The sequence below is a fragment of the Budorcas taxicolor genome, chromosome 8 (genome assembly GCF_023091745.1).
Source record: "Budorcas taxicolor isolate Tak-1 chromosome 8, Takin1.1, whole genome shotgun sequence".
Taxonomy (NCBI): domain Eukaryota; kingdom Metazoa; phylum Chordata; class Mammalia; order Artiodactyla; family Bovidae; genus Budorcas; species Budorcas taxicolor.
The window spans coordinates 77,381,171-77,402,235 of record NC_068917.1 but is presented as its reverse complement, the minus strand read 5'-3'; the positions used below and the strand labels follow the sequence as shown (position 1 = coordinate 77,402,235).

The following is a 21,065-nucleotide window of genomic DNA, read 5'->3' as shown; positions in this document are numbered from 1 at the left end:
GTGGTGGAAAGGAAGTCTTCATCGCTACTTCCAAAAGGTGACTATCACACTGTGGACGAAGGCCTTAGCAAGCAAGCGGTTTCCCTGAACATCCCACTCTGCATCCTCTGGGACACCTGAGCCCTCTGCCAGGAAGCCCCGATGACCCTGGCTTCCCTTACCCAGTCCTCCATATGCTTGGACAGCTCAGGAGTTAGCACAAAGTCCTTCTCTGCAGTGACCATCAGGGCTGGAATCAGGATCTGGGGAGAGATGAACAGGAAGTAGAAGCAATCTCCCTGCTTGGGCTCCCCCATCACCTGGGAAAGGAAATGTTATTTTCACGCCCTGTAGCTTCCTCCACTTGTTAGTCACCAAGTCATGTCCGATTATTTTGTGACCCCATGGACTGTAGCCAGCTAGGATCCTCTGTCCATGGGATTCTCCAGGCAAGAAAACTGGAGTGGGTTGCTATTTCCTTCTCCAGGGGATCTTCCAGACTCAGGGATGGAACCTGAGTCTCCTGCATTGGCAGGTGGGTTCTTTACTCCTGAGCCACTCTTAACTCCTCCCAAAAGACCCCTCACAGCACCGCAGTGGTCTGGCTTTGTTTTCACCATGCTTTGTGCGAAGGAGGCACCACTATTACTGAAGATCTACGATGACTGTGTAAGAGATAGGAAAATGTATTAATATATCTCGGTCTCTGCCCCTGGTGCTTGACACAGAGCTCCTGAAGCCCTTGTAAATTCCTAAGTGGTAAGAGTTCTCAGAGCATCTTTTGTTCTAATGAGGTGACTCCGGGTGGGTTCCTGGGTGGGGGCTGGTCACCAGAAAGATAAAGCCAGGATTACAAGCTTGGGATTTTCAGCTACCTCCCTCTCCCCCACGTCTGGAAGGGGAGGGAGGGAGGAAGGGCTGGAAGTGGAGTTAATAATTGATCGCACCTACATGAGAAAGTCTCCATGAACATCCACCCAACTCCAGGAGCATGGAGTTCAGAGACCTTCTAGGCTGGTGAAATCCACACTGAAAGGGTAACATGCCACAACTCCAGGGAGACAGAGGCTCCTGTGCTTGGGACCCTCCCAGATCTTGCCCTGTGCCTCCCTTCATCTGGCTGTTCATCTCTGTCCTTTATTAAATTCTTTTATCAACTGGTTAGGGTTAGGGTTCTCCAGGGGATCTTCCCAACCCAAGGATCGAACCTGGGCCTCCTGCATTGCAGGCAGATTCTTTCCCGACTGAGCCACCCGGAAAGCCTGAATAACACTTTATAAACTTGTAAACAAAAGTGCTTCCCTGAGTTCCGTGAGCCACTGTGACAAGTTAGTAGATTCAGGGGGTGGGGTTCTGAGACCCTCCAATTTATAGCCAATCAGTTGGAAGCACAGGTGACAACCTGAATGTGGGGTTGACATCTGAAGTCGAGGGGTCAGTCTTGTCAGACTGAGCCCTTAACCTGTGCGCTCTGATACCCTCTCCAGGTAGATGCTGTCAGAACTAAGTTAAACTATAGGCTACCCAGGTTGTGTGGCAGAGAACTGCTTGGTGTGGGGAAAAGCCTCCACACATTTGGTGGTAATAAGTGTCAGAAAGAAAGTGTTTTGGGGACTTCCCAGGCAGTCCAGTGAATAAGACTCTCCTTCCAATACATAGGGCTTGGGTTTGATTCCTGGTTGGGGAACTAGACCCCACATGTTGCACCTAAGACCTGGTCCAGTCAAATAAATAAATAAATAATTTTTTTTTTTTTTAAGAAGAAAGTGTTTTGTGTGAAAGTAAAAGAGACACAGAGAAGGAAAAGACTTTTTCTCAATATGGATGGATTCAGGCATGTAGTGACCACTCAGGTTCCGTGTATGTGTGTGTAAGTACATGCATGTGGTCTGCTCCGGGGACTGATATTTCTGGAACCAACCAAATGGCACCAGGAAGGAGGAAGATGCCCTTGCATGGATGGAGATTGATATTCTTTTTCTTTGAATTGAACGGATGCTTCAGAAGGGCAGCCAGAGTGTGACTGGGCCAGCCACATGGTGACCAGCGTGACATTCAAGGCAGCAAAATGACTTCACCTTTATCCACTGATAAACGGGGCACTGCCAGATTGAGAGAACTCCTCTTTATTCTTGTTCTCATGTCACCATTATAACTTCCAGACAGCATTCATTGTCTCTGGTTAAGGAATTTGCACTATTTTTTTTTTTTTTTTAACCTACAATGCAGAGCTGTGTGCTTCCCACTGCTCCCCCTCCTCTGAGGAGTGAAGACCCAGGGGTGGCTTTGTGGCTGAAATGAATCCTGAGGCTGCTGTGGGGGTGTGTGGAGGGACGCCCTCCACAGTGTTCCAAGGGAAAATGTGAAGGCGTAGTACAGGTGTAGAAGGAGGTGGGAGAGAAGAGCTGGAAGGAAACCTCAGAAGAAGGGGTCCCCAACCTTAGATCCCTGGGCTTCATCTCCCTAAAGACCTCATCTTCATCCCTCACGCTATGAGACAATCTACCGATCACACTGGGGTTTTGTCCATCACAGAGCAGAGTGATGATTGGCTCAAGAGCATTAATTAAGCCACTATTATGTATCAAGCATTGTTCCAGCTCAGCATTCCATATGCATCAATCCACTGTATCCTTACACAGATCCTGAGGAAGGTGCCACTCTTGTCATTTCCATCTTAAGCAGCCACAGAGAACAGAGGGGGTAAGTGTCTTGCCCAAGGTCACACAGGGATTACAAGGCCATTGTGCCCATCCTGTTCTTTTTCTTCTTTTAAATTTTATTTATTTGGCTGTCAGGTCTTAGTCACAGTACATGGGATCATAGTTACGTGTGCTCAGTTGAGTCTGACTTTCTGCAGCCCCATGAACAGCAAGCTGGTAAGCTCCTCTGTTCATGGGATTCTCCACGCAAGCATGGCGGGTTGCCATGCTCCTCCAGGGGATCTTCCAGACCCAGGGATCGAACTCAGGTCTCCTGCATTGCAGACAGATTCTTTACCGTCTGAGCCACCAGGGAAGCCCAGATATTTAGTTGTGACATGCGAACTCGTAGCTGCGGCATGTGGGATCTAGTTCCCTGACTAGGGATCAAACCTGGGTGCCTGCCTGCACTGGGAGCATGGGGTTTTAGCCACCGGAACACCAGGAAAATCCCTGCCCCACCTGCTCTTAACTACTATGTTTCATGTTCTCCTGCCTGAATACCTGATCCCGAGAGGTCAGGACCTCCCTTGTTTTATTTGTCTGGTGCCGCAAAGTCTAGCACAGTTCGTGGCACATAGAGGATGTTCATTTTCAACTGAATTAAGGAGATGGCTGGGGTTACTGAATGAGCTGGGGAATGTGAAAATGCAATTTCCCTTAGATTTTTAATGCTCTGAGTGTAAACCTGGGACGCCATTACTCGTTTGCTGACCTGGAGACTGGAAACCTGTCTCCTGCTTGACAAATGAGGAAACTGAGACTCAGACTGACTTGGTCAAGGTGACACACCCAGGGGTTAAAGCCCTATCTCTCCTGTCTCTCTGAGAGCATGTGATGCTCCTGTGAGCTGGGGGCTTCAACCTTGTGATCTCTGGGGGTTGCCCTGGACCACCTGCACCTGGAGCTGGGACACCGCCGGGACACCTGGGTGCAGTCACCTGGCAGACCCCTGTCCCCCTCCGCCCCACCCTCTGCCATTCCAAGAGAAGCAGCTGCACAGAGGTCCTAAGAGGAAACCCTGCAGTGGAGGTGCTTCCCAGAGCAGCTGGCAGTCTGTCCACCCCCAACTCTGACCAGCTAAGTTGGGTCCATGGATGCCCGCAGGGTGACTTGGGAGAGAACAGCATGGGACTCACCTTTCTCCCTGAGCCTTTGCAGCCCCACTCCCAGTTCGTGTCCATGTTCCGGTACCAGTTTAGAGGCCCCCTGGGAGGGGCAGATTGGGAAATAAAAAGAGGAAAGCTTTTAGTAGATGTTTGTGCTACAGACCCCACAAGCAACCAGCTCAGCGTAGAGCCAGTCTTCCCAGGAAGAGCCAAGATTCTGGCAGGGGGTTGAGAACACAGCCCGGGAGTCACTCCCTGGTGCCCTATAGGCCTGCCAGGCTTTATGGAGCACAGCCTGGTGCAGGCATGGCCCCGGACTGAGAGCTGACACTCTCTGAAACCAGCATGAGGGGACACAGAGAAGCCAGCCCCACAGGACTCTCTGCTTCCTCCCAGGGCTGTCTCAGTAGAGGGTGGGAACTTGGCTTAGTGCCCTCACCAGCCAGAGCCACTCTCCCTGCCCCAGGAAACCCAAGAAAAGGGATACGGGGAGATGCTTCATCCTAATGGGACACCAGTGAGTGATGCCGAGGTGTCTCCACTGGACTAGCAGGGTGGCCCCAGGGCTGTGCCTGGAACATTCTCCCAGTCCTCAAGCACAGGAGGGGTTGGTGCTGTTGGGCCCTTGAGACTTCTCCAGTGTGAACGAGGGCCTGGAAAGACCCTAGACGAGCCATGTGTCCTTTCAGCACGCACCCTTCAGCTGTCTCCATGGACAGTAGCCGGGTTCTTCTGTTCATGGGATTCTCCCAGCAAGAAGACTGGAGTCGGTTGCCAGGCCCTCCTCCAGGGTATTTTCCGGACCCAGGGATCAAACCCATGTCTCCCAAGTCTCCTGCACTGCAGGCAGATTCCTTACCACTGAGCCAGCAGGGAAGCCCCAAGTGTGTGTGAGTGGTGTGCTCAATTGTGTCCGGCTCTGAGACCCCATGGACCATAGTCTGCCAGGCTCCTCTGTCCAGAGGATTTTCCGGGCAAGAGTACTGGAGCAGGCTTCTAAGTTCCCTTCCTATGAGAGGAGGGGCTGGAGCAGATTGCCTTCTACGCTCCTTTCTATAGCACATCTGTGCCCCAGTCTGAGGCTCCTAAATTGCTACCCACTTCAGAAATACATATGCAGTTTTGAGTTTATGTGGGTTTTTATGTTCTTTTGAAGTAAGAACTCAGAACTGTCTTCTGATCCTCACTGAGATCACGACTGAAAAAAGCTAAAAATATGTGCTCTGAAGGGACTCCTAAGCATAAGGGAGAACAAACTGAACTCTCCAAACTAGAGCAGGCTGAGCATCGTCAGTAAAGAGCCTCCTGACACTGGAAGCATTCAAGCAGAGGCTAGCCAGACGTTGAAGGGGGCTGAGCTGGAAGATCACTGGGCTTCACCCTGCACGTGTGAGCAGAAGAAGCTGTCTGCCCACCTTCTCTCTCCTGCGTTCGGGGCGCTGACCTCTTTACCTGAAACCAGACTTCTTGAACTCCTGCACATAGAACTGGATGTCCTCCTCAGTGACCATCTTGCTGAGGGTGGGCTCCTCTGGGGTGTTCACAAGGAGTCCTCCTGCAAAAAGCCACTTGTTTCTTCTCCACCATCCCCTTCCCATTGTTCTTCACCACCATCCCCTCCCTGGGGTCAGATGTCTGAGTTATAACACCTTGCTGTCTCTTGAGACCCTCCACCACCTCTCCTTGTCTTATTAAGGTGCTTTTTGCCTCCTCAAGAGACTATATGGCAGAAATCAACACAATATTGTAAAGCAATCATCCTCCAATTAAAAATAAATAAATTTTAAAAAACAGACTGGGACTCCCTAAGGGCAATGACGCTGTCCCATAGGTTTGGATACCTGCTCCTGCTTTTACACCAAGTGTACACTTTAAGTGTTTGAGGAATGAAGGAATGAATCAGTGACCATGTGAATGAGTAAAGGGGTGAAGGGAGGGAAGGGAGAGGTGTTCCTGACTAGTGACTGAAGTTTAACCCCAGCCTGGACACTTTGGACAAACTCTGGCACTCTTGTAAGACTCGTTTTTCTCATCTGTAGAACAGAGATAATAGTGAGAGTTTTCAGGGATGTCATGAGGATTATAAATAATATAACTAAAAAGGGCTAGCCCAGTGTCTGATGCACAGAGTAGGTGCTCAAACAAGTGGTAGTGATCATTGTTATTAATACAAAATACTAGGGAATCATGGCAAAGTTAAAGCCTTGGTGCCAAGCAAGGTTCTCTGGAAACAGTGCTGGATCCAGGAGCTGAGGGGATGAGCACTTGGTCTGCTCCTGGCTCTGGCTCCTTGCTTATTTCCAAACTGAGAGGGAGAACGGGGGCTGTTGGAACAGAGCTTGATGGAGGGGAGGCCAGGGAATTGTGACAGAAGTGACCTGGCTGGGGTCTGGCCTGATTTCCTCCCTACCTGCAGCAGGTGACCATGCAGAGGTCAGGTTCTATCTTGGGTCTCTGTCCTAATCAGTAGAGGATGCTTTGACAAGCTCTGAGAGTTCTCCAAGCTCTTGGCTCTAAAACTCTGTGGGTAAAGGGAAGCCGGGGCCTCATGGTCACCCTGGGTTAGGGTAAATGTGATTCACCAGCAGAGGCTCTATGTTAAGCATGTCAGAGTTCAGGCTGGCAGGTGACTGCTTCTGCCCACGGCTGGCAGATGGAGAAACAATCATTTAACGTTCAGCTGGTTCCTGCCATGGCCCCTCCTGTCTCCCTTTCCTCCTGAGAATGTCTCTTACCCATTTCACAGACTCTGCTCATGGTGATGAAAGTCTGGAGGGAGAAAAGTTAGAAACAATGTCATGGGTCAAGCAAAGGAAATGCATATGAACAGGGCATCTAAAAGCCCTGTGTGTGCCAGCAGACCATACAAATATTCTAAATGCCCAGGAGAGCTAGGTGGGTCCTGAGTGCTCAGAGTAGGGATAGCTCCCACCAAGCTCCACCCGCCGCTTCTGGGTGTTTGCAGGTCTTGGCAATGTAAACCCTGGGTGTACCAACCAATAGCAACAAGAGATTAGGCCTTAGGTCTATGGCAGATGGGAAGTTAAAAATCAGATTGTCCCTGCTATCCACAGAGTCAATCTGGAGTCATCAGTTAAAGGGTGGACTAGGAAAAACCCTGGAGAAGGAAATGGCAACCCACTCCAGTATTCTTGCCTAGAGAATCCCGTGGTCAGAGGAGCCTGGTGGGCTGCTGTCTATGGGGTCGCACAGAGTCAGACACAACTGAAGCGACTTAGCAGCATCAACAGGAAAAACCCACCCACCATGACAGAGAGAAATCAAGGGAGCTGTCTATTCAGTTTGATACTAAGAAGACGCTAAAAACACTTCCCTAGGAAATCACAGCTATAAGTCTGCCTTTTGCATGTATTTGAGTTTGAATCCACACTGTGAGATCTGGAAAGCCCCAGTAAGTGAAGTAAAACACAACAGTAGTGAAAGGGAGCTTGGGCTGGTAAATTCCACCAGGAGGCCTGGCAGGAGCAATAAATGCTGGACCACCCAGGAAGGGCATTTCCTCCATTTCATCTGAAGCGGGTTGGAGCAGATTAAGTACTACTGAAGATGAGCTCGCAAACCAAAATTACAGAACTCTCTCCCCTACCCCCACATACACAATAAGGCCCCACTGCAAGAGACAGCAAGCAAAGCAAACAGTAAACAAGACTCTTCAAGAATACTAAGTAGTAGAACCTGAACAGAGAGAGAATAAAAAATGAGTATGCTTAAAATGATTAATGTGGCTTCCCTGGTGGCTCAGATAGTAAAGAATTTGCCTGTAGTGCAGGAGACCCAGGTTCAATCCCTGGGTGGGGAAGATCCCCTGGAGAAGGGAATGGCAACCCTGTCCAGTATTCTTGCCCGGGGAATTCCATGGACAGACCATGGGGTCACATGGAGTCAGACTAAGATAGAAGAAGGAACTGAACAACAAGACTAGAACCAAGACTCTATGGACAGAGATCTGAATGCTTTGAAAAATAATCAAATACAACTTTTAAAAATTAAAAAAAAAAACGAAAAACTGTTCATTGAAATTAAAACCTCAAAGATGGGTTAAACTGTGGATCAGACATGACTAAAAGACAAACAATACACAGAAGGTAGACTTGAGACTGATTTCTTACCAACAGTGATAGAAACTTCTAGAAGAAAATAATTGTCAACCTAGAATGCTCTGATAAACTGTTCCTCAGGCCTAAGAGCAAATGGCAAAACCAATACAGTATTGTAAAGTAAAATATAGTAAAAATAAAAAATAAAAAAAAAAGATATTTTCGAGACCAAAAGATGATGAGTTTATTCCTAACAAACACTTATTGAAAAAACTACAAAAGAAGGTACTTCAGGAAGAAAGAAATTGAACTGAGTATCAAAGAGTGAGGTGCCAGAAGTGCTCAGCAAAGAAACTGGCAAAAATCGGGACATCTGAGCAGGCACTGACCAGACAAAGCAACAGTGACTCCTAACACATAAGACAGGACAGTGGGATTACCACGATAAAGCAGTCTAGGTTCTTGGCATTGCTCCAGAAAAGAGTTAGAAGCATCAATTCACTCTGTACCTTCATAAGCAATTATGCATATGCAAATGATAATGGTAATAACTTCTTAACTGTCACCATTATGACCAGTTCAGTTCAGTTACTCAGTCGTGTCTGACTCTTTGCAACCCTGTGGACTGCAGCACGCTAGGCTTCCCTGCCTGACCAACCGTGTTTGACCAGCTCCTGGAGCTTGCTCAAACTCATGTCCATCGAGTCGGTGATGCCATCCAACCATCTCATCTATATATATATATTTCGAAGCCTTCCTGGTGTGTTTCATTTAGGACCAGACCTTTCCCCATTATAATGAAGGGACCAGTGGGAGTGAGGACCCCAATCACCCTGACTACAGAAGTCAAAGAAAAGCAGGCCAGTTGCTAACTGCCAGACCCTGACACCCCCATCCTCCCATCCCTGCATCCTCCCGCAGGAGGCAGATGCACCCCTGCAGCTCCCACTTTCTGCTGAAAACCCACCCCACGCCCTGCACTCCTCACCTCATCGCTTGATCTGAAGAAGCTTTTGAAAGTCCGACTCAGGTTCTTTTCCAGTTCAGCCTCAGCCACTCCCTAAAACAATCAAGAAAGCAAAATGAAAGATGCGGCAGAGATTTCAGAAACCTATCTGACCCAAAGCAAGAAGCCCATGACCTCTGTCCCATCCAGCCCAAGATTCACCAGAAGTGTATAATTTTGAATTTTCATATTGAAAAACATTTTTTTTAAGCTTCAAATAAAATATGGGATTCTGACAGTGGTCCCCTCTACTGCTACTGCTGCTGCTAAGTCACTTCAGTCATGTCCGACTCTGTGCGACCCCAGAGATGGCAGCCCACCAGGCTCGCCTGTCCCTGGGATTCTCTAGGCAAGAATACTGGAGTGGGTTGCCATTTCCTTCCCCAATGCATAAAAGTGAAAAGTCAAAGTGAAGTTGCTCAGTCGTGTCCGACTCTTAGCGACCCCATGGACTGCAGCCTACCAGGCTCCTCCGTCCATGGGATTTTCCAGGCAAGAGTACTGGAGTGGGATGCCATTGCCTTCTCCAGCGGTCCCCTCTACCCCACCCTAAACCTGGGAAGTAGGTTTATGGCTATCACTTTTTTTTCTCTTTTTCTAAATTTTTACAACGAGAATGTAATACTTATAGTAATCACTTTATTATTATAGACTGGGGCAGGAATGAAGTGTTGGGGGCAGAAGGGTGGTGAGGGGAAGAGGAGGGTTCAGAGGAGGCCTAGAAGCCAAAGGCGGTTCCAACCATGGGTCTCGAATTGCCATAGTAACGTCAAAACCAACTCCTTTGATTTGGACCCAGGTTGTCTCCCCAAGAACAGGACAGTAAGGTGTCTTTGGCTAAGGAGCTGGGATACGTATCATTTGTGCTCCCAGTTCTTCCCGCCACATGAGAGCTCAAGTTGGTACATTGGACTCTTTCATCCATATCTGATTCTCTGGTCATTTCCAGGCCTAATCAAACCCTGTACCAAACCCTGCCTTCTCTTTGAAGCCCCACCTCCCTCATGACAATAAAACAGCTCTGCTCTTTCTGGATCCTACTGGGTCTTTCACGTGCTCTCTGTGGTCCACGCTGAGAAAGCAGGAAAACATCCACTCCGGGGGGCATCTGTGACTGGTCTTGGATGGACCAGAGGCTGGATGTAGTGAAAGGTTTATTTGTCTCCTGCTAGTAACATTCCCAGAGAGTGTACCGAAAGCAGGGTGTGGGGTCTGGCTGCTTGCTGCTCAAAGGTCAATAAACAGGCCAGGTTGGTGGAAAGGAAAGTTAGCTTCATTTCAGATGTCAACAACTGGAGGGGGAGGGTGGCAGATGTCTGTCCAAAGGCTGACTCCCAACCCCGACTGGCAACCAGTGGGCAAGAGCTTTTATAGACAGAAGGTGGGGGAACTACATGCAGAAACAGCACAGTCAGCTCTGACAGTCATCTTTCAAATTCGTCATTGGTGGTCCAATCAGCATCATCTTGATTGTTTTAGGTACAGTCAGTCTTCAGTTCCAGGGTCCAGTTGTTTCCATTTCTCTGAGCTCAGTTCTTGGAATTGTGGCAGCTTACATCATGGCTGTTGGAGAAGGCGATGGCACCCCACTCCAGTACTCTTGCCTGGAAAATTCCACGGATGGAGGAGCCTAGTGGGCTGCAGTCCATGGGGTCATGAAGAGTCGGACACGACTGAGCGACTTCACTTTCACTTTTCACTGTCATGCTTTGGAGAAGGAAATGGCAACCCACTCCAGTGTTCTTGCCTGGAGAATCCCAGGGATGGGGGAGCCTGGTGGGCTGCCGTCTATGGGGTCGCACAGAGTTGGACACGGCTGAAGCGACTTAGCAGCAGCAGCTGCAGCAGCATGTCATGTCTATAGTTAACATCTTCAACCTGGGATTTCAGTATCTATAAGACAACTTAACAGGAGATGACTCAGAATATTACCTATAGCCCTTGAGAAAGAACTAAAGGTCCTCAACTATGCTTAATGAGTACATTACTGTTATTTGGTTTCTTTTGACTCTTTTCCTTTGTTTTAACTGTTTCTCACTTGTCTGATTAAACTTATTCTCTGACTACAGTTTTCCACAGACAAAAGGCTGGCAGACGATATGGGTGGGGTTGGGGCAAGGACCCTGATAGGGTCCTGGTCTGTTTTAAGAGGAGGGTCCTGTAAGCCAGGCTGGCAAATTGTGCTGGTGGCCCTCAGACCCTGCACACTTTAAGAGGTCCTGCTACCCTGCACTTGTTTATTGTGTAGGTTGCTCATCACGAGAGCTCTGGATTTACAAGGCAGCGGCACTACAGGCAAGGAAACATTTATCACCAAGCAGCGCTGCATCGGCGGTTTGAGGTTTTCTGATGAAAGCAATGTTGGCATGTTAATCATAATCCTTTGACAAGCATAAGATTCCATCAGGATGGAGAATCAGTCGTGGCCATCAGTGACGTGATGAATGTCGAGGACAGAAATAGCCATGGAAGGCAGTGCATTTTATGTGCTCAATAAAGGCCCCGCATGTTACCACAGGTCATCATTCTTCTTTTTATTGGTTTCTTTTCTTTCTTATTTATTTAATTTTGACTGTGCTGGGTCTTCACTGCTGCTCAGGCTTTTCTTTAGTTGCGACAAGCCCCCAGAGGCTACCCTTCTGTGGCAGTGTATAGGCTTCTCATCGTGGTGGCTTCATTGTGGAGCACAGGCTCTAGGGCACCCAAGCTTCCATGCCTGCAGCATGTGGGTTCAGCACTTGCGGCTCCCAGGCTTTAAAGTGCTGGGTCAGTAGTTGTGCGCTTAGCTGCTCTGCAGCATGTGGGATCTTCCTGGATCAGGGATCGAACCTGTGTCTCCTGCATTGGCAAGTGGATTCTTTACCACTGAGCCACCAGGGAAGCCCCATCATTCTTATTTATTGTGAGCAGCCCCCATCTGGGAAACAGCTTGGTGTTCCTGAGCTTGGGATATGTCTCAGCGTGTGGAGGAATCTCCACGGGGTCAGAGGTCTGGATAGGCTGCAGAGTGCAAACAGTCCATAAAAGAGCAAATGAATATCAAAAGGGTCAACCAGAAAATCAAAGAGAACACAAAGGTAAATAAGTCTGTCCACCCACATGAAAGCATATCAGATCAACAGAGGTGATGAGGACAAAGGTGAGGGCCAGAGGGGGCGATAAGAGCGTTTGCACTCTGGTGGTGTGCCCTGTTGATATTCTCGGGCTCTCTGTAATTTATAAATGGTGTTACTCTATTTTTAAGTTCCACAGACCAATGACAAGCCTCCTGTTATTTCACTGGATGGGGCTCCTCCCTCTGTGCTCCTGATCAGAAGAATTAAAGGATGAACTTTGGAATCCAACAAACAAGGTTTCAAGCCCCACTGCAAGTGCTAATCACGTAGTTGGGTCCAGCTCTTTGCAACCCCATGGACTGTAGCCCGCCAGGCTCCTCTGTCTGCGGAGTTCCCCAGGCAAGAATACTGGAGTGGGTTGCCATTCCCTTCTCCAGTGGATCTTCCCAATCCAGGGATCAAATTTGGGTCTCCTGCATTGCAGGCAGATTCTTAACTGTCTGAGCCACCAGGGCAGCCCCACTACTTCTCCTTATTAACTGGGCAACTTAATCTTCCAGAGCCTCAGTTTCCTCATCTGTAAAATGGGAGTTTTATAAGGATAACAGGAGATAATGCCTGTTTCTGATCATGCCTGGTAGAGTATATATAGGAGAGATGCCAATAAATGGTGATTATTGTTGTTATTATTACTGCCATAGTTCAAAGTGACTCAGATTTTCTTTTGTTCCATTTTTGAAGGCTTTTTCCTTTCTTTGTCTTTTAGCCACCACCATTTTGGACTCCTTTTTTCCTATTCTAACTACCTAACGGTTAAAAGTTATTTGATTGCATGAGAATTGTCTAGTTTGGGATCTGGTCCCCTCACAAGCCTGGGGATTTCTTAGGGACACACACTGTATCTTACTTATATTTTTATTCCCACTGTGATAGCCCGGGTAATAAATACATCCCAACAAAGGCTAGATGGATGAGAAGAAGAGAGGAGAAAAAAGGAAAGAATGTGAGATAAATACTTTGGTAGGAATGTCTTCTAAATGACCACATGGATTGTTTTATTTTTTTGCCCTCTACTGTAGGCTCCTATTTACCAAAGAAAGTGTGAAAGAAAATGCAGATTTTATGGCAGGAAGTGAAGAACTAAAGAGCCTCTTGATGAAAGTGAAACAGGAGAGAAAAAAGTTGGCTTAAAGCTCAACATTCAGAAAACTAAGATCATGGCATCTGGTCCCATCACTTCATGGCAAATAGATGGGGAAACAGTGGAAACAGTGCTGACTTTATTTTTCTGGGCTCCAAAATCACTGCAGATGGTGATTGCAGCTATGAAATTAAAAGACGCTTACTCCTTGGAAGGAAAGTTATGACCAACCTAGACAGCATATTAAAAAGCAGAGATACTACTTTGCCAACAAAAGTTCGTCTAGTCAAGGCTATGGTTTTTCCAGTGGTCATGTATGGATGTGAGAGTTGGAGTATAAAGAGAGCTGAGCACTGAAGAATTGATGCTTTTGAACTGTGGTGTTGGAGAAGACTCTTGAGAGTTCCCTGGACTGCAAGGAGGTCCAACCAGTCCATCCTAAAGGAGGTCAGTCCTGGATTTTCATTGGAAGGACTGATGTTGAAGCTGAAACTCCAATACTTTGGCCACCTGATGCGAAGAGCTGACTCATTCGAAAAGACCCTGATGCTGGGAAAGATTGAGGGCAGGAGGAGAAGGGGACAACAGAGGATGGCTGGATGGCATCACCGACTCGATGGACATGAGTTTGAGTGAACTCCGGGAGTTGGTGATGGACAGGGAGGCCTGGAGTGCTGTGGTTCATGGGGTCACAAAGAGCCGGACACAACTGAGCGACTGAACTGAACTGAACTGAACTGATGGCAGGACAAGAAAAATTTAGACATAAATTTTTTTTTCTGTGCCTTTCGGCCTCCTCTCCCCCGACACTGTGCACTGTGTATCTGCATTAGACATGGAACAAATCCTCATCAGCAGAAATACCTGCTCAACCTGCTCAACCATAAAGAACAACATTCTTCTCACATCAACAAGACAACTCCTTACAAGATAACCTTGACCTTGTAAGGGGCTACGATGAACCATGATGACTCACTAGATTGTGTAAACTGTTGATAAGATATCATTTAATATACAGCTCTCTGTCTCAAAAAGTGTAACTGTGTCTAGACCTCTAATTGGTAGGACAGTTCTCAGAATTTTCTGAGAGACTGTTTCTGGATTATAGTCCTCAATTTGACTTGGATAAAATTGTGCATTTCTGGGACTTCCCTGGTGGACAAACCTAGACAGTGTACTGAAAACCAGAGGCATTACTTTGCCAACAAAGGTCTGTATAGTTTTTCTAATAGTCAAGTACAGATGTGAGAGCTGGACCATAAAGTAGGCTGAGTGCCAAAGAATTGATGCTTTCAAACTGTGGTGATGGAGAAGACTCTTGAGAGTCCCTTGGACAGCCAGGAGATCAAACCAGTCACTCCTAAAGGAAATCAACCCTGAATATTCACTGGAAAGATCGACACTGAAGCTCCAATACTTTGGTCACCTGTTGGGAAGAGATGACTCACTGGAAAAGACCTTGATGCTGGGAAAGATTCAGGACAGGAGGAGAAGGGAGCAACAGAGAATGAGATGGTTGGATGGCATCACTGACTCAATGGACATGAGTTTGAGAAAACTTCGGTAGATAGTGAAGGACAGTGGAGCCTGGAGTGTTGCAGTCCACGGGGTCGCAAAGAGTTGTACATGACTGAGAGAGGGAACAACAATATGCTTAAGTACAGGCACACTTAAAAGCATAGTTTTAAAACATCTGGGAAATACTCATCAAGCTATTCATAGTAGCTAGTTCTACAGAAGTGAAGGGGGATCTGACTTTTTATTTTAGACAACTCAGTACTTTTTTTCAGATAGCAACCATGAAATACCTAAAGAATAAATGATGTAACAAACCACCAGCAGTCTCTGTAGCTCAAGGAATTACTGTGTTCTAGGGATTAAGATGGAGAAGGCGATGCCACTCCACTCTAGTACTCTTGCCTGGAAAATCCCATGGACGGAGGAGCCTGGTAAGCTGCAGTCCATGGGGTCACAAAGAGTTGGACATGACTGAGCAACTTCACTTTCACTTTTCACTTTCATGCATTGGAGAAGGAAATGGCAACCACTCCAGTGTTCTTGCCTGGAGAATCCCAGGCATGGGGGAGCCTGGTGGGCTGCCGTCTCTGGGGTCGCACAGAGTCGGACATGACTGAAGCGACTTAGCAGCAGCAGCAGCAGGGATTAAGAAAGATTCAAAACATCAAGGGTAATGTGGATGTAGATGGTAAAGTGGATGTGGATGTCAAGGTTCCTTCCTTCTATCTCAAAACCATCTCTGTTAATTACCTATAATTTCCCCCTAAATTTTCTCTCTATTCCCTAGTTTTTCAGCTGGTTAAACACCTGAAAGTGTGTTTGGTGCTTGAAATTTGCCCATAGCTATGGTTTTACACACACACACGTGCACACCCATGGGCACCATGAAATCTCCAAAGAAATAAAATATAAATACATTGCTAAGGAGAAATAAAGAGGAAGCAGTGTTGGGGGTGGGAGAGGGCAGGGTTAATAGGACACACTGGATGTGCTGAGATGTCCCCAGGGTCAGAATCTTAAGATTATAAAAAAATGGAACAGGTTGTACTGAAGTCACCTAGCTGATTCTATTTGTCTTTGCTGTCTTGAGCTGCCACTGCCTGCTCCTCCTCCTCCTTTTCTTCCTACAAAAAGGTGAAGGTCATAATCCCTTCCCTGAGAAGAAAAACACAGCTTTTGATTTGAGTTTCCACCAGACTTGGAGAGTTCCCAGGACAGGACAGTACATGTTGGCTAACAGTTCAAAGAGCTGGATCTCAATGTGGCATTTGTTTAAGCTACATCCCGAGGTGCTCGGATGAACTTGAGGTGGGAGGGCTGGGGACAGGAGTCTGGACCCCTGAGAGCTCACAGACGCCACCTGCAGGCTGGAGAGAGGTGGCAGCTGTGGTAGGGAGGTAGGAGGGTGGTGGTGGTGGTGCAGGGTATGTAAAGGGTGGGAAAGAGGGGCTCCCAGTGCCTGCAGGCGTGCTGAGTCACTCAGTCGTGTCCAACTCTTTGCAACACTATGGATGGTAGCCTGCCAGGCTCCTCTGTCCATGGGATTCTCCAGGCAAGAATACTGGAGTGGGTAGCCATTCCCTTCTCCAGGGGATCTTCCTGACCCAGGGATTGAACCTGAGTCTCTGACATCTCCTGCACTGGCAGGCGGGTTCTTTACCACATAGGAAGCCCAGGGCTCCCAGGGCCCACCCCTGAATCAAAGAGTTGCTTTATGTTGTGTTTTGTTTATTGGCCTGAATTCAGCTTATCTTTAAAGCTATCACTTGGATGAAAACTATCCAACCAGACCCACCTTTTTCAAATGAGGAAACTGAGTGTAGAGACAGAAGCGGACAGGGCTTGTCCATTTCCTCACTGAGCAGGGAGTATACAGGCTGGAGGGACGCATCAGCCACCATGGTTTCTCCTTAAGATCGAGCTTGGGGCCCATCCTACCAGCCCCAGATACTGGATTCACTCAATCTGGTCTTCTAGTAGCCAGATCACTAATTTGAATATAGAACACTTCCCTGCCAAGAAGCTTTGTCCTTAAGAACAAAGCCAGCCCCAAACAGTGACCACAGAGCAATAAAGGTACTGATTTTTTTCCGCACAGACTGTAACAACCTTTGAAACAAAAATCATTGCTCTACAATGGCTGCTATTGGTAAGCATCGTTCCCCCTCCCATGAGGTCACTCTGACCTTGAGCTTATCCTGGGTTGCCCCTCCCCTCCCTGCTTGGATGCGCAGGATGCACAGATTAAATCCAAACTCCCTCTGAGTGTGGCTGAAGAGGAGGTGTGAGGGCTTTGAGGACAAACAAGGCAAGGTCAGCATCCTGACCCAGTCGAGTGTCTGGTCTCAGGCCGCTGAGTAAGACTCCTCGAGCCAGCTCAGCTGAAAAGATGGGAGAGAAGGCCACGTGATGATGCCAACAGAACTACCTGGCCCAACAGGCACCCAAGCGTCCATCAAGGGAAGAATGGATGAGCCACATACATGCACAGTGGGATACTGCATGCATGTGCGCATGTTTAGTTGTGTCCCACTCTGGAACCCCATGGACTGTAGTCTGCCAGGCTCCTCTGTCCATGGAATTTCCCAGGCAAGGATACTGGAGTGGGTTGCCATTTCTAACTCCAGGGGATCTTCCTGATCCAGGGGACGTGGGTTAGATCCTTGAGTCAGGAAGATCCCCTGGAGAAGGGAATGGCAACCCATTCCAGTTTCCTTGCCTGGGAAATCCAATGGACAGAGGAGCTTGACAGGCTACAGTCCATAGGGTTGCAAACAGTCGGATACAACTTAGCGACTGAGCGCACACACACACACACACACACACACACACACACACACACACACACACGAGTGGCAGACAGGCAAAGGCTGGATGATAGCTGTGGTGAGATGCTGTCATGATCTTTATCAATAAACTCGATCCATCCTTCTCTCTTTGGAGTGTTAGGGAGCATCTTTTATCCTTTCTGGAATTACCCAGACATAGCTGGGCATCAGAGTGCAGAGCCCACAAACGGAGGAGGATCAGATGAGGGCAGCTGCAGGAGGGCAGCCAGGCTGGACGACGTTGCTCTCAGGGAATCCAGGGACAGGTGGAAAGCAGCCACATGCGTCACACAGCACTCAAACCCTGGGAAGCAACTCTGAAAGGCATCCTAGGCTTTGAGGCACACAGGTGATACCTAGAAGCCTCCCACATCTCTCAAAGGACATCTGCAGGGGATCTGGTGAGGGGCTTTTAGGCTCCAGTGCTGTCTAACTACAAACATCACTCCTCAGTACACAGAAATATCAGGTCCCAGGCAGGAAGCCAGGAGGTGTTCACAACTAGAGGTGGGTTTCACCAGCCGCTTAGCCACAGAACTAAGAAGAGGTGGCTCCAAACGAACACTCAGCCCCCTGCTTTCCCATTTCAGAGAAGCAGAGAACCTCATGCACCACACTGCTGTTCCATCAACACCCCAAATACACACACACACATGCAGAATTGCCATCACTCAGGAAGGACCAGCTGAGCTTAGCTTCACCTGAGCCTTCTTGTGAACACCTTTCTCACTGAAGCCACAGAAAACTCAAGAGGACAGAGACAGATCAGACCATCAGGGAGAAGGAGGGAGGAAGGAGAAAGAACAAAACCCTTGGTGGGCTGGCAGGGCCCCGAACTTACTGGTTCCTGGAAGTAGAGCTGATAATTGAAGGCGGGGTTGGCCTTGATGATCTCCATGGAGGACACTTTGGGATTTGACGGCATGAAGGGAGTATTCAAACTGGCCACTGCCCTGTGGGAAGAAGAGGCGTCAAGACACAGACCCCGTAAAAAGACAGTCTGCAAGGACCAGAAAGGATCTTATGTGTCACAACGTGAGCTCGGAGTTGGGGAGTTCCACATACATGATCTCACTCCAGCAGTGCATGGAGTACAGGACCTAAAACTAAACCACCGTTTTTTTAAATTTAATTTTTATGTATTTTATATACCCCAATACAAAACCAAAGACATTTTTTATTGGGGTATGACCAATTAACAATGTGTGGTAGTGTCAGGTGGACAGCAAAGGGACTCAGCCTTGCATATACATGCATCCATTTTTCCCCAAATTCCCCTCCCATCCAGGCTGCCACATAACATTGAGCAGAGTTCCCTGTGCTGTACAGCAGGTTCTTGTTGGTTATATATTTTAAATATAGCAGTGTGTACACAACCTTCCCAAAGTTCCTAACTATCCCTTCTCCCCAGCAACCATAACTGCAGTATTTCTCACCTACTTGCCTTCGACAAAGACATGCACACAAGCATGCCCTCATGTACATTACATGCAGTATATCTCTCTCAATTAGAATAAGTGCATAGCATAATCTTTCTCTAGATTTTAAAAACACAGTCATTTTTCCTTCCTTCCTTCACTCACTGTTTCCTCTGTGTTGAGTGTAATTCCATGCCACATACTAGGGGAGAGATAACATAAAACCGATACTCCAGGAGCTCGCCATGGTCTAACAGGAAGCCTAGACAAATACGTGCATGTGTGCTCAGTACTGCCTGACTCTTTGCAATCCCATGGACTGCAGCCAGCCAGGCTCCTCTGTCCATGGGATTTCCCAGGGAGGAATATTGGAGCGGGTTGCCATTTTCTTCGGGGAATCTTCCTGACCCAGGAATCAAACCTGGGTCTCTTGCATTGCAGGCAGATTCTTTACCATGTGAATTACTAGGCTTCCCATAGGAATAAAAGAGAGGGTGTATTTGAAAGACCCCATGAATGCAGAACTAACAGAAGTTGGCCAGGAATACAGTTTGCTTGACTGGTTGGCAAGAATTCCATATCCCACTCTTACCTTGGGGAAACTTTTCCTATGAAAGAAACAGATATGTAGGGGACTCTCTTGGTGGTCCAATGGTTAAAGCTCTGCGCTTCCAATGCAAGGGGTGTGGGTGTGACCCCTGGTCAGGGAACTAACAACCCACATGCCACTAGGCACAACCTTCCCCCCTCCCCCTGCCACCCAAATAAACAGTTAAGAAAAATCCAATTAAATTAAAAAAACAAACAAACAGATATATGAAATATATTAAAAAACAGATATATAAAAAATATACATATTTTATATATAAAATAGGAGCAATGGGATAATCAGGGCAAAAAAAAATAATCAGAGGAATGACTGGTAAGGCTTACTCCATACTAGCCAATAGAAATATAATTCAAACCATATATGATTAAAATTTTCTAGTAGCCTGCAGTGCAGGAGACCTGGGTTCAATTCCTGAGTTGGATAGATTCCCCTGGAGGAGGGGATGGCAACCCACTCCAATATTCTTGCCTGGAGGATCCCCATGGATATAGGAGCCTGGCAGGCTACAGTCCACAGGGTTGCAAAGAATTGGACATGACTGAGTAACTAAGCACAGCACAGTAGCCAAATTAAGACCAGTAAAAAGGAATATGTGAGATTAACTTTAAACATTTAATATTAGTTAATTTGATATTAAATTTAATTTAATGTTAATGGAAATGTTAATTTAATATTTAACCTAATATATAAAATATTAATAATTTTAATATGTAATCAACATTAAGAATTATTAAGAAGCTATTTTACATTCTTTTTTTCATACTAAGTCTTTGGAACCTGGAAGGCATTTTCTACTTATAGTAATCTCAATTCAAAACTGGCCACATTTCAAAGGTTCAATAGCCATGGTTAAGTTATATTCATGCCTATAGGTTTCTAATGATACCATAGTGAACCCATTTTAAACATTATTTAAGTCACAAGTCAAGAAATTGTAACTTTTACTAAATAGAATGGGACAGAATGGGGTTTTCTTTTTAATCATCTTGACATATTATTTATTAGATATTAAAAAACCATCACTAAATGAGATAATAGCATGTAAATGAAAAAGTTGGCTTAAAGCTCAACATTCAGAAAACTAAGATCATGGCATCTGGTCCCATCACTTCATGGCAAATAGATGGGGAAACAGTGGAAACAATGTCAGACTTTATCTTCTCGGGCTCCAAAATCACTGCAGATGGTGATTGCAGCCATGAAATTAAAAGATGCTTACTCCTTGGAAGAAAAGTTATAACCAACCTAGATAGTATATTCAAAAGCAGAGACATTACTTTAACAAAGGTCCTTCTAGTCAAGGCTATGGTTTTTCCAGTGGTCGTGTATGGATGTGAGAGTTGGACTGTGAAGAAAGCTGAGCGCTGAAGAATTGATGCTTTTGAACTGTGGTGTTGCAGAAGACTCTTGAGAGTCCCTTGGACTGCAAGGAGGTCCAACCAGTCCATTCTAAAGAAGATCAGCCCTGGGATTTCTTTGGAAGGAATGATGCTAAAGCTGAAACTCCAGTACTTTGGCCACGTCATGCGAAGAGTTGACTCATTGGAAAAGACTCTGATGCTGGGAGGGATTGGGGGCAGGAGGAAAAGGGGACGACCGAGGATGAGATGGCTGGATGGCATCACTGACTTGATGGATGT

The 21,065-nt window shown here is 47.0% G+C and overlaps 1 protein-coding gene across 1 annotated transcript in view; it reads right to left on the bottom strand.

The window, feature by feature from the left end:
• The window catches only part of EPHX2 (epoxide hydrolase 2), a 74,891-nt gene that overhangs the window by 2,139 nt on the left and 51,687 nt on the right, over positions 1–21,065 (bottom strand). Inside the window, exons 12-17 of the mRNA XM_052644624.1 lie at positions 18,239–18,350; positions 8,837–8,908; positions 6,526–6,559; positions 5,243–5,345; positions 3,821–3,890; positions 162–242 (exon numbers count right to left, since the gene is read on the bottom strand). Of these exons, the coding sequence (XP_052500584.1) occupies positions 162–242; positions 3,821–3,890; positions 5,243–5,345; positions 6,526–6,559; positions 8,837–8,908; positions 18,239–18,350 (472 nt within the window). The remainder of the gene's footprint in view (positions 1–161; positions 243–3,820; positions 3,891–5,242; positions 5,346–6,525; positions 6,560–8,836; positions 8,909–18,238; positions 18,351–21,065) is intronic.